Source organism: Chelmon rostratus, chromosome 17, assembly GCF_017976325.1.
Source record: "Chelmon rostratus isolate fCheRos1 chromosome 17, fCheRos1.pri, whole genome shotgun sequence".
In the NCBI taxonomy this organism is placed as follows: Eukaryota; Metazoa; Chordata; class Actinopteri; order Chaetodontiformes; family Chaetodontidae; genus Chelmon; species Chelmon rostratus.
The window spans coordinates 1,202,526-1,219,741 of record NC_055674.1 but is presented as its reverse complement, the minus strand read 5'-3'; the positions used below and the strand labels follow the sequence as shown (position 1 = coordinate 1,219,741).

General features: G+C 47.1%; 2 protein-coding genes across 2 annotated transcripts; both read left to right on the top strand.

Annotated features, from left to right (window-relative positions):
• Positions 1–850: 850 nt before the first annotated feature.
• Positions 851–4,368, top strand: cdipt (CDP-diacylglycerol--inositol 3-phosphatidyltransferase (phosphatidylinositol synthase)). The gene is made up of 6 exons (XM_041957380.1): positions 851–1,010; positions 1,655–1,789; positions 2,023–2,176; positions 2,428–2,509; positions 2,631–2,712; positions 2,817–4,368. Exons 1-6 carry the CDS (start codon positions 968–970, stop codon positions 2,957–2,959), a joined length of 639 nt encoding a protein of 212 aa, XP_041813314.1. The 5' UTR covers positions 851–967; the 3' UTR covers positions 2,960–4,368.
• Positions 4,369–5,721: 1,353 nt separating this feature from the next.
• LOC121620961 (myc-associated zinc finger protein) lies at positions 5,722–16,283 on the top strand. The gene is made up of 7 exons (XM_041957223.1): positions 5,722–6,405; positions 7,598–7,748; positions 12,310–12,692; positions 13,263–13,519; positions 13,689–13,752; positions 14,802–14,973; positions 15,944–16,283. Exons 1-7 carry the CDS (start codon positions 6,373–6,375, stop codon positions 16,267–16,269), a joined length of 1,386 nt encoding a protein of 461 aa, XP_041813157.1. The 5' UTR covers positions 5,722–6,372; the 3' UTR covers positions 16,270–16,283.
• Positions 16,284–17,216: the final 933 nt, after the last annotated feature.

Sequence of the window (17,216 nt, the reverse complement as noted above, 5' to 3'; positions counted from 1 at the left end):
CGAGGAGAAATTATTAAAGGGGAGGCGCGCGCTGCACGCGGTGAGCTGCGTCACACGACGTGACCACTGCCGTCATCAAGCTGGACAAAAACAGGACCAGAGACCGGAAACAGATTTTCTTTCAAAATACTAGTGCAAATACCAACTGTTAAAATACTCCGTTACAAGTAGAAGTCCTGCAGTGAAAATGTTACTTCAGTGAAAGTATGTAAATGTACGTCAAGTCAAAGTACTGAATGCAGTAAAACGTCCTAACCCTGTGACTGTTCTACTGTTCTCCTGTTCTCTCTGACCTCATCAGATTACTGTGACTCAGTCGTTCATGTCAAAGCAGGATTTTACTGTTGGAGCTGGTTGAGCTTCATTTGAACTAATGATTCTTTTCATTCTGGATCAATCAGCTGATTATTTCCTCCATTAATCGATCGATCGTTCGGTTTGGAAACATTGTGAAAATAGTGAGAAATGTGGTGACGATGAGGCCAAAGTGACGCCTTCACAGTGTTTGTTTAGTCCAAAGCTCCACATTATTACAAACACATTGAGATCATTCAGATCATTCAGAGGAAAAGCAGCAAATCAAACATCAAATGATTTTAAAGCTAAAATCACTCAAATGATCACTAACTATGAAAATACGTCCAGATGAATTTCTGTCAATCCACGTTTCACCTCTAAAAATAACAGACATGTTTGCGGTGTTTATATGCAAAAAAGAATCATCCATCATTGTTAAAAACTTATCTAAAACCAGTCAGGAAGAAGCTTTTATTATGAAAACAGACTCAGCGGAAGTCGCGCTCTAGTTGTCGGTGGCTGACAACAGACGCTGCAGTGAGGAAGTCTTCGCTCAGAAATCCGTCAGTCTCCTGCTGTGAGTTTTTCCGTCAAACCCGAGGAAACCCTGACAGTTAACTGAGAATTAAAGACGACGTGTCGCCATCAGAAAACGCCCCAAAACTCAAAGATGGAGCAGGAAAACATTTTTCTTTTCGTTCCCAATTTGATCGGTGAGTTTTTAACCGTCTCTACCCGTAACATGTAGCTAGCTTAGCGTTAGCCAACATGTTGTGGATGCTGCTGAGGAAAATCAAAAGTCCTTTAAACAAAGTGCTAGATGTAGAGAATTAATACAATATATTGAAATCGCTGCATTCGTCTGTTTTAAGTCTGGTTTAGCTTCTTAATCCATTTACTGTTTTTTCCATTTTAAGCTTCGTTTACTGTGAAACACTTGAAGCTGTTCCGGCCTCGAAAATAAATAAAGAAAGATCCTCTCAGCTGATGGTGTCACCAGTACACTTGATTTCTTTTCTGGGGTCACAAATCAAAGAGGTGGAAAAACTGGCGTAACTAGTTACTCACTGACACCTGAGATCAGGTGTGGAAGCATCTGAGCCTGTGAGGTCTGATCTGAGGTCAGATCCATTGTGACGAATGAAAAACATACAGAATGAAACATTTCAGGTTCAAACTTCTCTGATTGTTTTTCTGTCTGCTGTAAAGTGAAGAAGTGGTCACGTGAGCGTCAGTCATTATAAGATCAATTATCAGTGATGTCATTAATGGTCTGTGACGTCATAGAAATTCAGTGAACTGAGCCAGAAACCACGTCGAGCTTCACGCAGGTGCGTCTTGTCCCGTGTACCTGCAGGTTACGCCCGCATTGTGTTGGCCCTGCTGTCCTTCTACCTGATGCCCTGCTGCCCGTGGCCCGCCATCTTCTGCTACCTGCTCAGCGCCCTGCTCGACGCCTTCGACGGCCACGCCGCAAGGGCGCTCAACCAGTGTACGTTTCAACATCCTGCTGTTACTGCCGGCCGCCACAGTCACTGACACAACATCTGAGTCCATACCAGTGTTGATCTACAGGTGTCGGGGCTCTGTACCTGCAGACACGACTCAGGGCTGAATTTCACTCTGTGTCTCCTCGCCGTCGTGTATCTGAAACGACTCCTGCTGAGAATAAACTGACGCCGTTTTTCACAGGTGATATTCTTCTGACTTCCTGTTTTCTTTCAGCCACCAAGTTTGGAGCCATGTTGGACATGCTGACTGACCGCTGCGCCACCATGTGTCTGCTGGTGAACCTGTCCCTGCTCTACCCGTCCTACACCTTCCTGTTCCAGGTCAGCATGTGTCTGGACATCGCCAGCCACTGGCTGCACCTGCACAGGTACGTCACCTCTCTGCGTTCAGCCCTGAGTGTTCCTGCAGTCCTGCTGGACAATGTTCCAACCTGACCCCCGTTCTTCCAGACTCTGTGGACGCTTCTTTCTTCCTCCTCAGTGTTCAGATGAAGATGACGTCCACCGCTGCTTTTTTTTACTTTAAAAATTCTCGTGTTGTTTTCCCGCTCGACAAGCCGACCAATCACGGTCCTTGTTGCATCTGCTGCTCTCCTCATCTGCGTTTCTGTTTTCTCAGCTCAACGATAAAAGGATCAGCGAGTCACAAGACCATCGACCTGTCCGGCAACCCTGTCCTCCGGATCTACTACACATCCAAGGTGAGGAGTGTGCGCGCACACACACACACACACACACACACACACACACACACACACACACACACACACAAACACACAAAATGAAGAGGAAGCTGAATGAGTCGCTGTTTGCCTCCTGCAGCCGGTGCTGTTCGTGATGTGCGCCGGGAACGAGCTCTTCTTCTGCCTGCTCTACCTCCTCCATCACATCCAGGAGCCTGCAGGTAAGATGTTGCGTTTGCAGTCGGCTAACGCCCGCTTGCCACAGCGTGTGTGACACTGCTTTGACCTGCTGTGTGTCTGCGCCCCCCCCCACCCCCCGCTGCAGCCTGGCTCTACTGGCTGCAGGGACTCTGCGGGATCATCTGCCTGCTGAAGTCCGGCATCAGCCTGCTGCACCTCATCACCGCCTCCCAGAACATGGCCGCCCTGGACGTCGCCGAGCGAGAGCGAAGCGCGAAGACGCAGTGAGAGAGGAGCGAGCGAGAGCGGCGGCTACAAACGCACCACGGTTTCATTTCTCATCATTTTAACTTCGTGCACTGAGGTGAAACACAGACAGCCCGCTTCAGTTAGTCACATGACATCAGAGTCATTCGCAGCGTCACAGCTGCTCATCCGGGCAGGCCGAAGGCTGGATGATTACTGTCTGCAGGCTCGGGGGGGTCTTTCACAGGCACACAGTCGGCAGTTTGACACTCGAGTGATGCGATGATAAAGATTTGTGAGCCGGAGGAGAGGATGTTCCAGGATGTTCGGTACGTGTGTGCACAGTTCCACTGAGCTGAGTTTAACGTTCGCACTGATTGGCTGAGGGAAACCTCTCGGCCGCCGGCTTTGCTCGGACCAGAATCACGTTTTCGATCGTGGAAAGACTCTCAGAGCGGTCGAACGACCTCGAGAGCTTTTCACAGATCGTCAGATTCACGACTTCAGCAGCTCCAGTCATCTGACCTGAAGAGTCTCTGTGTGCCTGTGAAGCTCTGCAGCCACGGCGACGGCCGAGGCTCTCGCCGCCCGTCACATTTTGTTCTGCGTGACTTCGGTTCAGCGGCAGGTTGAACTGCATGAATCAGAGTGACACCAGAGACCGGCTGCCTCCGTCCTGTCAGACCTGATCACTGATGCTTCTCTTTGTGTTCAGTTTAACATCAGTACAAACGTTTATGGACCAGATGATTCATGGAGGAAGAATCTGCAGGTTCACGTTAGTTAACGAGTTATTGAGCAGCTTCAGTTTCTGGTTCAGCTGACGTGAAGCCGGAGCTCCAGACAAACAGTAATCATCCAGACTTTGAGCCTGATTTCTTCTGCTTTCATTGATTTTTTCCTGAATTTCGTTCCTGAAATCAAACCAAAACCTGCAGCTTCCCTCAGTCTCTGCAGACGACGTCCTTTCCTTCTCACTTTTACTTTAAACACGGCGAACTGTTTGTTTCATTGCACGACGCCGATCAGCCGGTGCCTGTCTGACGATGCTGAGTTTGTTTTTGTGGTAGAAGAGACGAGTCTCGTCTCCGTTTTAGTCGTACGTAGAAACAGAAAGTTATGCAGGTCGTAAGTTTACCTCGTGTGAAGAGCACCAAGTCTTATCGTTACGTTTTAAACTGACCACACGAGTCTGCTGCTGACGACTGCGATGCAGAAGTCTCAGTGCAGAATCAGTGAAAAGTGTTCATGTATTGAGATTTGCTTCTTTTTGACTTATTTCCTAGAATGTATTATTCTAAAATGAAAATGTGCATCAACAGTGAGTCTAATGTCGTATTTAAAAGACATCAGTTGTTGTATTTAATATATATTTGATGGTTCTTTTGTTCGGAGTGAAAGTGTTTCAGTTTACTGTAAAAGCAGCTGCAGAATAAAGAAACTGAAAACCAGGTTTTAGTTGTTTTTTCACTGTGTATGCAGAGTTTCTGCAGGTCCTGGAGAAATGAGTTTCCAAAATCAAGGCCTTGAACAGCAGGAACGGAGTGGAGTGTTTGATGCCTCAGAGGCAGCCGTGTTCTTCCAGAGCGTCTCCACTGATGAAACCGATCTCAGAAAACATGAAACCTCTGAAGAAACTTGGAGGCGGCTCACCAGCTTCATGCACAGCATTCATGCTTTAATGTTGACGCTCATGTGAATCCAATGAGCTGCACATTTCTCTCTGAGTCATGTGCACCGAGAGAGGATGGAGGAGGTCAAGTCGGCTGATGTGACAGAACTGATCAAAACTCTTGAAACAAACAGGATGAAGAATATTAAAATGATCATCAGCATCTCATAATAGTCATTAAGTGGTGCAGACATCTAAAAACGACGATCAATGACTGATCCTGACACGCCTTCCAGGTGTGTCGTTACTGACAGAGATGAAGCCAAACACAGAAAACGATGAAGGTTTTATTTGTGTCTGACCCCAAGATTCAGCAGATCAGACAGACATGATGCCTTCACTGCCCCGCTTGTGGTCCACAGTCAGCTGTTCTGGTCCTGAATGGTACTACAAAACTGAACCCCCAGGGCAACAACACTTCAGCGTGTTTCAAGGGTGAATTTGGTGTGGTTAAAAAAGACAGAATGGGGTAATCAGGGTCTGAATCCAGTTACCAGTTTACAGACCACCCACTTCGGTCACATCATGAAAAAAAAGCTTACATTTTTTAAGTGAATATTTTCTGGTGTGTTGCATGTATGCCGAACTTAAGCGTAATAATTATTGAGATGGGAAACAGCCGCAGGCCCTGTTTGTTGCAGTTACCGTGATGTTACATGACATTTTAGATTTTCTGAATGGAGTTTGGTGCGCCGGTCCCTTTGGCCCGCTGAAGAATGGACGTCATGTGAGTTGAGGTTAGATCCAGCTGTTGCACTTGCGCGCATCGTTACCTTTAAGATGCTCGAGGATAAAGCCTTGATTTAGCTAAACCCGACACCATTTTAGCTAAGAGTTTGGTGCGTCCGGTGAGCGTGATCCGGATAACCCGCCGTGCGTTTTTCGCAGCGCCCGCGGACTTTCTCTCGGAATCGAAGCGGGGGAATTAACGGCCGAGCTGCTTCTATAAATGTCGGATTTCATTATTTGTCGGCCTACCGTGAAGCGGCGGCGGGGGCGAGAGGGACGGCACGAGACGAGACGGGGTCCGCGAGGAGGGTGCATACACAAAATACTTTCCCTTTAAAGCAGAGAGGGACAGAGGGGGTGAAGAAGAGATAAAAAAAGAAAAGGAAGAAAGACAGAGAGGGAGGGAGGGCGAGAGGGAGCGAGGGAGAGAATTTGAAAAAAAGAGAAAGATGTCATCCTGTCGATTGAAACACCGAGGCGGAGCCATGGACCGCGGCCGACCAGGAGCTCTCTAGTTAGGGGACGAGCTGTACGCAACGCCGAGGCTTGGGACCCGACGCTGCGGCCTTTTTCGGAGCTATCGCAAATAAATGACTCCTGAACAGCTGCTGACTATGATTAGCACGTTTCGACTACATCCTACTCATCTTCTGTATACAAATAATCTCTATTTTGCATGCAATTCACCAAATTTTATTACAGTAGACATAAGCAAATGATATTAAAATGCACCATTAAAGCAAGCATGATACCAACCATCTTGTCGCATTTACAAAACCATCTTGTCAGTGCCTGTTAATAACCAACAGACTTCCATATTAATTCATAACTCATATCAGCTAAATGCCTGATCGGTGTTAGTAGGTAGAAGCTAAACATCGCCGGTGTCATTCCGTGTTTCCATGACTTGCGCCGGTAGCAGGTAGAGGAGCTGCTACGGGCCTCGCGTTGTTTTCACAGCGGCGGTCGGAGCATTTGTTCCCGGGCTCCGCTGCCCTCCTCCCTCCCCGCGTTGCTCCAGGCCGGTTCGCGCTCGCTGCCCGCAGGGTTCAGGATGGACACCTCCTGGAGTAATTTCCTCTTTCAGGTAAGTCTTAATTGATGCTGGAGCTGCCGGTTGATGGAGGGAGGAGGGGGTTTGACATTTCTGCATGGGGGTTAAAGAGGAAGGGGTGGGGGTGTGAAGGATGGAGGAGGTCACTGAGGGGTCAGGGTGAAGAGGCCTTCCTCTGGGGTCTTCCTCAGGTTGGATCTTGTGATCTCTGTCTCATGTTTGGATGTTTATTGATAATGTGATCATTAACACAACCAATCACGTCCAGGCAGACGGCAGCCCCAGCACCCCAGACCCTGTGGGGGTCCAGGGGGCCCGGCCCTGCTGTGAACACTAATCAGATGAATTGTGAATTTGTTTGTGAAAATGAACCGGAAGGACCAGAACTCTTTCATTGATCCTGAATGTTGAGGGGGGCCCACATCAGAAACTGGTTTTGTGGCGATGGTGGGGGTCCGTGCATGTTCAGGGCCTCTCGGGCACAAACTGGTCCCTGTGCTGTAGTTTTAATCAGTTTTCTCCAATAAAAACCAGCCTGGTGGGGACAGAAGGCTCCTTTGGTCTTCTGGTCTACTGACTGCTTCTGGATCAAAGTGCTGTGACGGCTCATCAGTGGGGGGGTCGGTGTAGGTTCACATCAACCTTTGCAGTTCAATTATGTGAAACTAACTGACACAATGAACCCGGGGCTTCTGGGGCCCCTGGATGTTTGGGGGACTGGGTTCGTTGCCCGCTTTGCTCGGTCCTGGTTCTCATGAGTCCCAGTTTAGATCCTGAGAGATCGGTGACATCATCAGCATTATTTTTATTAGTTCATCGTTAGATTATTTTCTTAGTTCTCTGATCACCTGTGTGGTCAGTCAGACGTCTCAGTCCTCCAGAGTCCAAGGTGACTCCCCAGATGTCCCGTTGTGACCTGCAGACGGTCCAGAACGGTCCTGAACAAACCTCACACCTGAAGCTGGAACCAGACTGTTTGACAGTTTTACTTGAAAATTGACTTAATTGATGAACAGAAGAGTAAAATAACCAATTAGTGGACGAACTGTTCCACCTGTAGGACGTGTCCCTCTCAGGTATTTACCTGCCTTTACCCAACGACACCTCCTGTCTGTGGGCCATCGCAGCACTGGGGTCCATCAGCAGGTCGACGCGCTGTCAGAGCCCTCCTCTCGCCACCCGCCCGTCTGAGGAGGAATAAATCTGTTCTGTTTAATTCTGGTAGACGCCGTCGACTCAGAGCCAGCCGGAGACGCCTCTTCAGTCTGAGCTGCTGCCCGAGCTCACCGGCCCCGCTCAGAGTCCGCCGGCGGAGCACATCGTGACGCCGCCGTCCACCGTCGACACCGCCGCCCTGAGCGAGGAGCCGCTACCTGGTGAGGGAGGGGGGGGTCACGCTGAACTGTGTCTGCTGCACTTTGTTCTGGTTTGTTTGGCATCTTTGGATATTTCCAGGCAGGAAACACGAGAGAGAGACGGTGAAACCTGCGAGAACAGGTGTGAGACAGGAAACGGCCTGGACGTAATGATGCCGATTCTTATTGATGTGAACACGTAGCATCAGTATTCATGTAGAGACCAAAGACCTGCAGTCAGAAAGCAGATATTACTGTGGAGCAGTCATCTTTTACAATCAGGATCAGAGGAAGAAGAAATGTTCGAGGTTATTCTACACGGTAACAAATTGAACAATAATGGAATTTAAAAAAAATCAGAATTTTCCACTTAAAGAAACGATGATCCAACATATGATGAGCTGTGAAAACTGTGTGTAGCCGCAGGTGCAGCCTTCAGGTGTGTTCAGGCGCTCAGGAAGTGGATCGTAGCTGCAGTGCAGTGAGCGCGCAGACCTGCAGGTGGAGCTGTGACGTTTGTCCACGTTCAGTAATCCCAGTTAGCTAAAGTTCCTTTAAAGCTGTTTGAAGAGATTTGAATCATTTTGTTAAATAAGCAAAAGCATTTTCACAATTATATCGGAGCAATGTCAAGGCAGGGGTTTCAAGAGAACACGGGGGGCGCAGGTTCAAATTAACAAGTTTATTGAACAGAGAAAACCAAAGAAGAAGAAAACTAAAACTCAGGGAACTATGAAGAAACACACACACACACTAGGGCAGGCATGGGCAAACTACAGCCCGAGGGCCATATGCGGCCCGTTACAAAATTTAATCCGGCCCGCCGAACTTGAACAAATTATATCAATAAACCTTGTTAATGTTTTATTTTCCCTGCAATTCTGGCTTTTTCCCAATAGATGGCGCACTCTAGATACATTGAGCTTTGTTGAGGTGAAGCGTATTACTCCACGTTTGCGCTTTACTCTTCGACCCTCAGCCCTTCTGTAAAGATGAGCGGAGCTAAGAATGTCCAGTTTTTAATAAGGAGTGGACAACTAAATATTTTTGACTGAACACCGATCAGGCGGTGTTTAAAGACTATGATACAGCAAGAAAACTGACTCCAGACTTTGATGCGCTGGATAAAAAGGGAGACCAACAACACTGTTCCCACTGAAATTAAAAGTACGTTTCTCCGTTGTGTTATGTAAAAAATGCATTTGAAACTAATTTGTTCTGTCTGTTAAGGGATGCACATATGTGGTGCTCAGGTGCACGTACGTTCTCAAAACCAAGTGCGCAAATGCAGCGCGATCAAATATAACGCGCTCCACATACTGGCGCTGTCACTGTTCGTCCTCGCGCTGCTCGTTGTTGAGTTTTGGCTTTAGGGATGATTGAATAGAAGGAGAGGACAAGTAGACCTGCATCTCCTACCGTTTTTTAAATGAAGACAGTCAGGAGGAGACTGATGATGATAATATCCTTAAGGATAACACAACTTTCAGTGCTTTAAGTTAATTTAAACACAAGATACTTGTGCTCAAAAAGAGGATTCATTCTCAGTGAAGAACCTTGGAGCTCTAATCTGCCTCTATACCTGCCAAAGAGCAGTGATTCCTAACACGTCTCAGGGGGTCATCAGGTGGAAACCTCCCTTCAACAGTGTTTCGCCTACTTAGTCCCACGACACCTCCAGGAGGTTAGGCAGTGAACTCCGGCGTCCCAGAGTCACCCCCCCTAGTGCCAGTTCACACTGCTCCTACACAATCCAAACAGCACCGCCACGTTCAACTGACCCAGAGATGCTCCAGGTAGTGGCCAGTACCGATGCTACCATTTAACTATTGCTAATGCTAATGCTAACCGCTAGGAAGAACAGAAGAAGACAATACAGTTCCGATGCTACCATTTAGCTAATGTTACGTGCTAACCGCTACCTGCTAAGAGGAACAGAAGAAGACAATAAAGCTAGATTCACCTATACTGTTAATGTTAATTGCTAGCTACCAATACTAACTGCTAAGATACTATCGTACTCTCACCGCTTTAGCTATTGTTAGCTGCTACAATGCTACCACAGGCCTAGATGCCACATGTAACTGCCGATTGCCACACTACCATCATCTACCCCTGCCTCTCACCAACTGCACCAAGAAAAAGCGGGGTGGGAATACAAACCCTGGTTCGGGTAGGGGATGGAAAATAAAGAGGTAGAGTCAAAAGATGAAAGTAGGGATTGGATACAGACCCTTGTTCGGGTAGGGGGTGGAAAATTTAGAGGGTGCTGAAGGTGGAGGCCTAAACCACAGACTAGATTTAACAGCCTCTTCTAACATTTCCTTCAAGAAGCAGCAAACCCTACCATTTCCTTCAAAAAGCAAACAGAGCAGGAAAACAAACCCTAACATTTCCTTCAAGAAGCAAACAAAACAGGAAAACAACCAAAAAGATCAAAAAACAAGCCAACTCTGTATCTTACCACGCAAACTCACCTGAACAGGCCGCATGGTCCCAAAGAGAGACTCTAGCTGGCCACACCCCCACCTTATCTAAACTTCCTGGTTCTCTTCCTATTGGCAGCGCGAGAAGATGGGGCGGGGAAAATAATAAAAAGAGTCATTTCAATAAATCGCTCAGTTCTGTGGGACTTCAAAGACAGATATTTAGTTGTAATGCTTTTGTTCATTTTCAATTGAAATTAAAGCACATGTGTTCTACATATCTCATGATATTTTATTTTCTCTTATGAGGTGGATTACCAAAACACTCCATCCATCTGCTCCTGGTCCGGCCCCCCAGTCAAATTTTAGAACCCTCTGTGGCCCACAAGTGAAAAAGTTTGCCCACCCCTGCACTAGGGTAAAAGGTATAAGACAGGGAGACAGTGAACGTGGAATAACCTTTGGACAACAAGAGAAAGACACACAACAAAAAACGTGGCTTGACGATGACTTTAACTCTTTAATCACACCTACATGGTTTGAGGTCCTAGAAACTAGAAACAAAATTACATGGACGGTGGGAAGGCTAGGGGACATGGACAATACTGAAGACGCAGGACAGACATTTAAAAGAATGCAGCAAAGACAAGAACAAAGACAATCCGAGGAAACACTCACATGAAACACGCCGACATGAACAAAGACACATCACAAAGGCGGGAAAACACAGGAAACAAAGAAACATAACTGGAACCTTCAAAATAAAACAGGACGTGACAAAAACAGACGATGACAACGCACAAGGGGAATCTTTACGGAACATTCAGTCAGACTGTTTGTGCTGCTTTCATTCATTCATATCAACGCGTTTGTTATTTTTCTGCAGGGAAACATATGAAATTTTGCTGTTATTGATTTATTTTGTATTTTCTTACACACTCTCGCCTGTGTTAGCGTGAGTTAAAGGTCCCGTACTGTAGAAAGTGAGATTTCCTTTTCTTTTTTTTAATCATAAAGCAGATCTGGATGCACTCAATCTGCTGAGAAATCCACCGAGTCCCTTTTTAAACGAGCCGTCAGGACTTCCTGTTAGGTTGTGATATCACAGCTACGAGCTAATTAGCCAATCACAGCAGAGCAGGCTTTCAGGAGGGGAACCTTAAAGAGACAGGCACCAAAACAGCTGGTTTCAGACAGAGGGTGAATAGAGGTGCAGCAGCAATGGACAGGATGAGATAATGTGTTTTTTCAACATTAAAGCATCTGAACATTTTCTGTGAGACTCCCAAAATAAAAGTATGATCCTGAAAATGAGTTTAGCCAAACAGGCTGCAAGAAATTGATCCTGATTCACATGATATAGTTTAAAGTAGAACTGCGACGATTAGTGGATTAATGAATTAGTCCAGCAGAAAAAAAATAATTCAGCCACTATTCTCATGGTTGATTCATCATTTTATTCATTTTTAAGCCTTAGTGCTGAATATTCAGTGGATTTGTTTGTTTTTTTCTCACAGACAGAAATCTGAGGATCTGTTTGTGCTGTTGGCAGAATAAAACAATTATAGCAGCGATTTTTTCCTTTTTTTTTACATTTTAAAGACAAGGTGATTCATTTTTATTCACAATCATTAATTAAACGATAATGAAAGTCGTTGTTAGTTGCAGCCATAGTATAAAACAATAAAAACTATATGGATAAACCATTAAATTGTCCAGATGATCTTTGAGTGTTGGTGCTGTAAAGCATTTAATAAAGTTTAAGATGAATAGATTTTTTAAGATTATTTGGCATTTATGCTCAGTTTACCAGTGAAGACACAGACAGGACATGTGACACTAAAAGCAGAATAATAGTAATAGTAATAATACTGGAATCATAATCTCAGCACTGTTCAAATGTACACATCTATCATATTTACCAAATAATGATGAGCAGTTAAATGTCTCAGCAGCAGTGACCAACACACGACGTCCGCATGAAAAGTGTTTCTGGAAGTTAGAAACAGAGGAGTAAATACTGAATGATTAATGTGATAATACCTACAGACATGAACTGGTTCTGTGCAGTACGTGCTTGTTGATATGCAGGATCATTCTGATCTCTAGTGAGCGTCAGCCTGAACCTGAAGGCGATCTGTTTCTGTGTCCGTCAGTGAAACCGCTCACCAAGCCGAGCCGGCCGGCCCACATCTGCGCCACCTGCAACAAGGAGTTCAAGAACAGCTACAACCTGCGGCGGCACCAGTCGGTGCACACGGGCATCAAGATGAAGGACCGGGCCGCCCGAGAGAAGGAGGACGCCGGGAAGGTGGCGCGGGTGGAGAAGCAGATGGTCCCTCTCTCACTCCTCCACCTCACCCTGCCCACGCAGCCTCCTCCCCCCAATGCCGTCCCGGAGACCCTCCCCCAGCCCGGTCAGCACGCCGACCAAGAGAGCCAGCAGGTCTCTGTGTCCATCGCCCCGGCAACCGTAACCATGGCTGCACCGCCTCAACCCATCCAGGCAGCTGTTGTTGTCGTGGGCTCCATGGAGCAGGTGAGTTCAGTGAGAGGGGAGCCAGTTCATATGTATGCAGGGAGGAGACCACAGAGACTCCACCAGTCCTCCACCGGTCCTCCACCAGTGCTCCACCAGTCCTCCACCAGTCCTCCACCAGTCCCCCAGCAGTCCTCCATCAGTCCTCCACTACTCCTCCACCAGTCCCCCAGCAGTCCTCCATCGGTCCTCCACCAGTCCCCTAGCAGTCCTCCACATTTCACTATGTCATGAAAATAATGTGTGTGTGTGTGTGTGTCTGTGCATCTGTGTGTGTGTGTGTGTGTGTGTGTGTGCGCGTGTGCACGTCTGTGTGTGTGTGTGTGTGTGTGTGTGTGTGTGCGTGCGTCTGTGTGTGTGTGTGTGTGTATGCGTCTCTGTGTGTGTGTGCTGATTGGAATCATCACATCCTGATTTGTTGATGTTTCACACGGTGTCCAGCTGTTCTGGAATCAGTGTCGTACTTTTGGCTGTTAGTTGTTTCGGCCTGTTTTCTGTCAGATGTCTCCTGAAACCATCAGCAGTTCTTTTCCTCTCTTTCCTGATATCTTCTCTGCTGCTGCTCCACAGAATCCAAATCCCAATCCCAACACCAACACCAACCAGGTGAGGAAGAACCACGCCTGCGAGGCCTGTGGGAAGGCCTTCAGAGACGTCTACCACCTGAACCGTCACCGTCTGTCCCACTCGGACGAGAAGCCCTACTCCTGCCCCATCTGCCAGCAGCGCTTCAAGAGGAAAGACAGGATGAGCTATCACGTGCGCTCTCACCAAGGCGGCGTGGAGAAACCTTACATCTGCCCCCACTGCGCCAAGGCCTTCTCTCGGTACACGCTTACATCCATGAGCTCTAAAGATCAAATGATGAAACTTTTACGTCTCGTTCCTCATAAACCAGGAGACGACATCACCGTGTGATACGACCACACTGATCTGATGTGCAGATGTTTAGTTGACTTGTTTTATTTTGGTGTTTATCTGTATTTATTTTTGCAGACCGGACCACCTGAACAGCCACGTCCGACAGGTGCACTCCACAGAGCGGCCGTTCAAGTGCACGGTAACGTCCTCACCTGCCTCCAGTATGAGAATGAATTCTGAAACTTTAGGCTCTTCCAGACTAACTGAGGTTCAGCTCTGTGAGCACAGAAATACAAAGAAGCTCATGACAAACAAGCAGCGTCTGAAACCAGAGACAATAAAGAAAGACGGCTGTGTTACTTCTAAAAGTAAAATATGTTTCAGTGAACAATCAGAACTGAAGAACTGAAGAAATCTGATGTTAGAGTCTCTGCAGGACTAAAACTCTGCAGGACTAAAACTTTCGTCGTTTTTTTCTTTCTGCTTTTTGTCAGTTTTATTTTGATTCTGCAGTTTTGTTTTCTGTTTAAATACTCGTGATCATATGAGGATTAATGTTTTTATAAACTGCACATTGAAGAATTTATCCTCTAACATCTCTTGTTGCGTCTGGTCATGTGAGCATCTCTTACATCAGTGTGATTTTCTGCTATTTGATTCACTTGATCATCGACATCTTATTTCAACCTCCTCTTATTTTATCTGTCAACAGTTTTCCAGTTGAATTTGTAGTATAAGATAAGTTTAGATGAGGTGAGAGGAGATCATCTTTTACTGAAGGTGTTGCAGCAACACAGAGACAGAAACGAGTGCAGATAAATCGCTGAAAGTAAAAAAATGAATAATTAGAAGTTATAGAAAACTAAACTCAGCAAGCAGTACATGTACACACAGAAAGAGTAATATGATGCCATGTACTACAACAGCAAACTGCAGACTAATATGTAATATGATTAAGTTATGACACTTAATATAGAAATACAAAATATAATAAGGTAATTTAATGTATAATGACATCATGTAGTGAAACTGTGACAAATTCTAATAAAATACACAGGATATAAAATATAAGGTGAAATTAAATTATACAGTAAGAGAATATAAACAATAGTACTGCATTATAGCAAGAATATAAAGTGAAATATGAGTACAGAATTGTTTAATATATAATAATGATACGTTCATGTACCTCCTGCTTCTGGCTACTTTTACAACGTGCACCCTCGCACGTCTTCCTGTTCTCCACAGACGTGCACGTCAGCGTTTGCCACTCGGGACCGTCTCCGCGCCCACCTGATCCGCCACGAGGAGAAGGTGCCGTGTCACATCTGCGGGAAGCTGCTGTCCGCCGCGTACATCACCGACCACATGAGGGTCCACAACCAGTCGCAGCATCACGCCTGCCACCTCTGCAACCGCAGTGAGTCGATGCAGCGCCGCTGATCCACGCTCAGTCAAACACAGCTGCGTGTGCAGTCTGCAGTTTAGTTTCACTTCCACGTTCCTGTTCGTTCTGTCTGAGATCAGCCTGATTTTACTGTTTATTGATCGCTTTCAGCTGCATCAGAGCCGCTGATGCAGGCCCAACATTTCCTGCAGCTGCTTCATAGTCAAAGTTTCCCACAAAGAACCAACATGAGGTTTTCATCGTGAAGTAGCTGTCAGACACGCAGCGTCTTCATCAGTAAAAACAGCTGCATGTAACGAGACGTGGACATTTCCTGCTCCGTGTGGTCGGTGGATCAGTTTCACAGTGAATATTGACGGCGGTGTGAGTGCGAGCGGACGGTCACAGCGAGCCGTTAGATGAAGAGCTGCAGACGACAGACTCAGCTGTGGACGACAGCACGTCCAACGTGTCGTCAGCGCCCCTCACCTCGCCGTGCCAGCGCGGCGGGAAGGTGGCGGCTGCTCGCAGCGCAGCCTGGTGTAGATATAGGATAGTATAGGTCTGATAGTTGACAGTGATTGATAGCTAATAGTTATTAACAACAACTATTTGAGAAGGTTTTCCAGTCCAGCAGACAGCAGGCTTGAACAGCAGCTGCAGTCAACAACAGGAACTAATGCAGAGAAGTGACGCCGGCCGGAGATCATGTGACCATCGTGGTTGATAATGATGCAGCTCAGTGAGGATCCAGACGTCTCATGGAAGAGACGAGCGAAGCCTGCAGACACTCACAGAACTGTAGAGCAGCAGAGTTTTCATACTTCTGTCCAGACTCTCGCTCTCGCTCTGCTGCATCACACCTTTTTATCAGCTGATGGTTTTCGGGGGGGCTGGTGCCTCCCACGTCCATGACAATACTAATGTACAGTAAGAGTATTTGTGTGATAACGAGGTGAAGCAAACAGCTTCTACATTCAGGAAGTGTTGTCTCTGTTTCCAGGCTTCACCACCCTCACCTACCTGCGTGTCCACGCTCAGAAGCACCACGGCCAGGAGTGGAAGGAGAGCGGCGGGACGCGGGGGGGCTTCGGGGGGACGGGGGCCGGCGGAGTGCTGCTCTGCCAGCTGTGCGGGGTGCAGTGCAAGACGGCCACGCAGCTCCAGGGTCACATGGGCACCCACGCCAACCAGGTGGACCCCGGCCCCGACCCGACGAGCGCGGGCCCCGTGGGCACCACCAGCGTGGCCGTCACGGTGTCCAGTGCTAGCACTGTGGGACTGCTAGTGACTGACTGCTCCAGCATCGCCCCCCAGCCCCACAGCTAGCACGCTGGCAGGGCGAGGGGGAGGGGGGGGGCGGGTGGGATGGGTGGGGCCGGGGATGGAGGCGGAGGAGTTGGTGAAATGGAGGCAAACGAGGACTCATGAGGGGAGAGGACCGGAAAGACGGCATCCAATCCAGGTGGGTGTGAATCAGTCTGTATGAACATGTTCTTCTTCGTTTGTTTTTCACTCAGACTGACGCTCTGACAGAGAAACTCCTCATCATCGTTCACTCATCAGTGTTTGATAGGAAACAAATCTGTTGGCGTCGAGGCTGCAGGCTGCAGGCTGCAGGCTGCGTTAGCCGCCACGAGCTAAGCACACATCCAGCACACGAATCCTCTAAAGCATTGATCCCCAACCCGTGGGCCGCGGCCCACTAGTGAGCCGTGGGTCATTAGGTACTAGGTCGCACAGAAAGAAAAAACAATTTCCATTATTTTGCTTTTTCCATAATTTGAAAAACAGGAGGTGCCTGACAGTGCCAGTCTGCAGCCAGGTCCTCTTGACATGATTAAAAAGTGGATTTACGTTCATTATTATTTTTATTATTATTATCAAAGAGAAAATAGCACAGTTTTTAATGCCGATCTTATCATTTTATTTTGTTTTTATCTGCTACACCTTTAGACTGGGCTGTGAAATATTGTCAGACATTAAACTGGGCCATGGTACAGAAAAGCTTGGGGACCACTGATCTAAAGGCTAAAGAAGGTGCTTCCTTTCCTATCTCCTTCAGCATAGGATGCACTGAACTGTCCTTCACAAAAGGAAAGGAGATAATGCTGCCCCACAATTCCTTGCAGCAGCCACATTCAAAGCGACCTCATGACGTTTTCCATCCAGGTCAAGGAGAAGTGTTTATGAAAAGACATTGGATGTAATATTGACTTCTACATTAACCTTGTTTTGCGTTCCAGATTTCCTCTAAACAGACTGCCAAAAGAGGA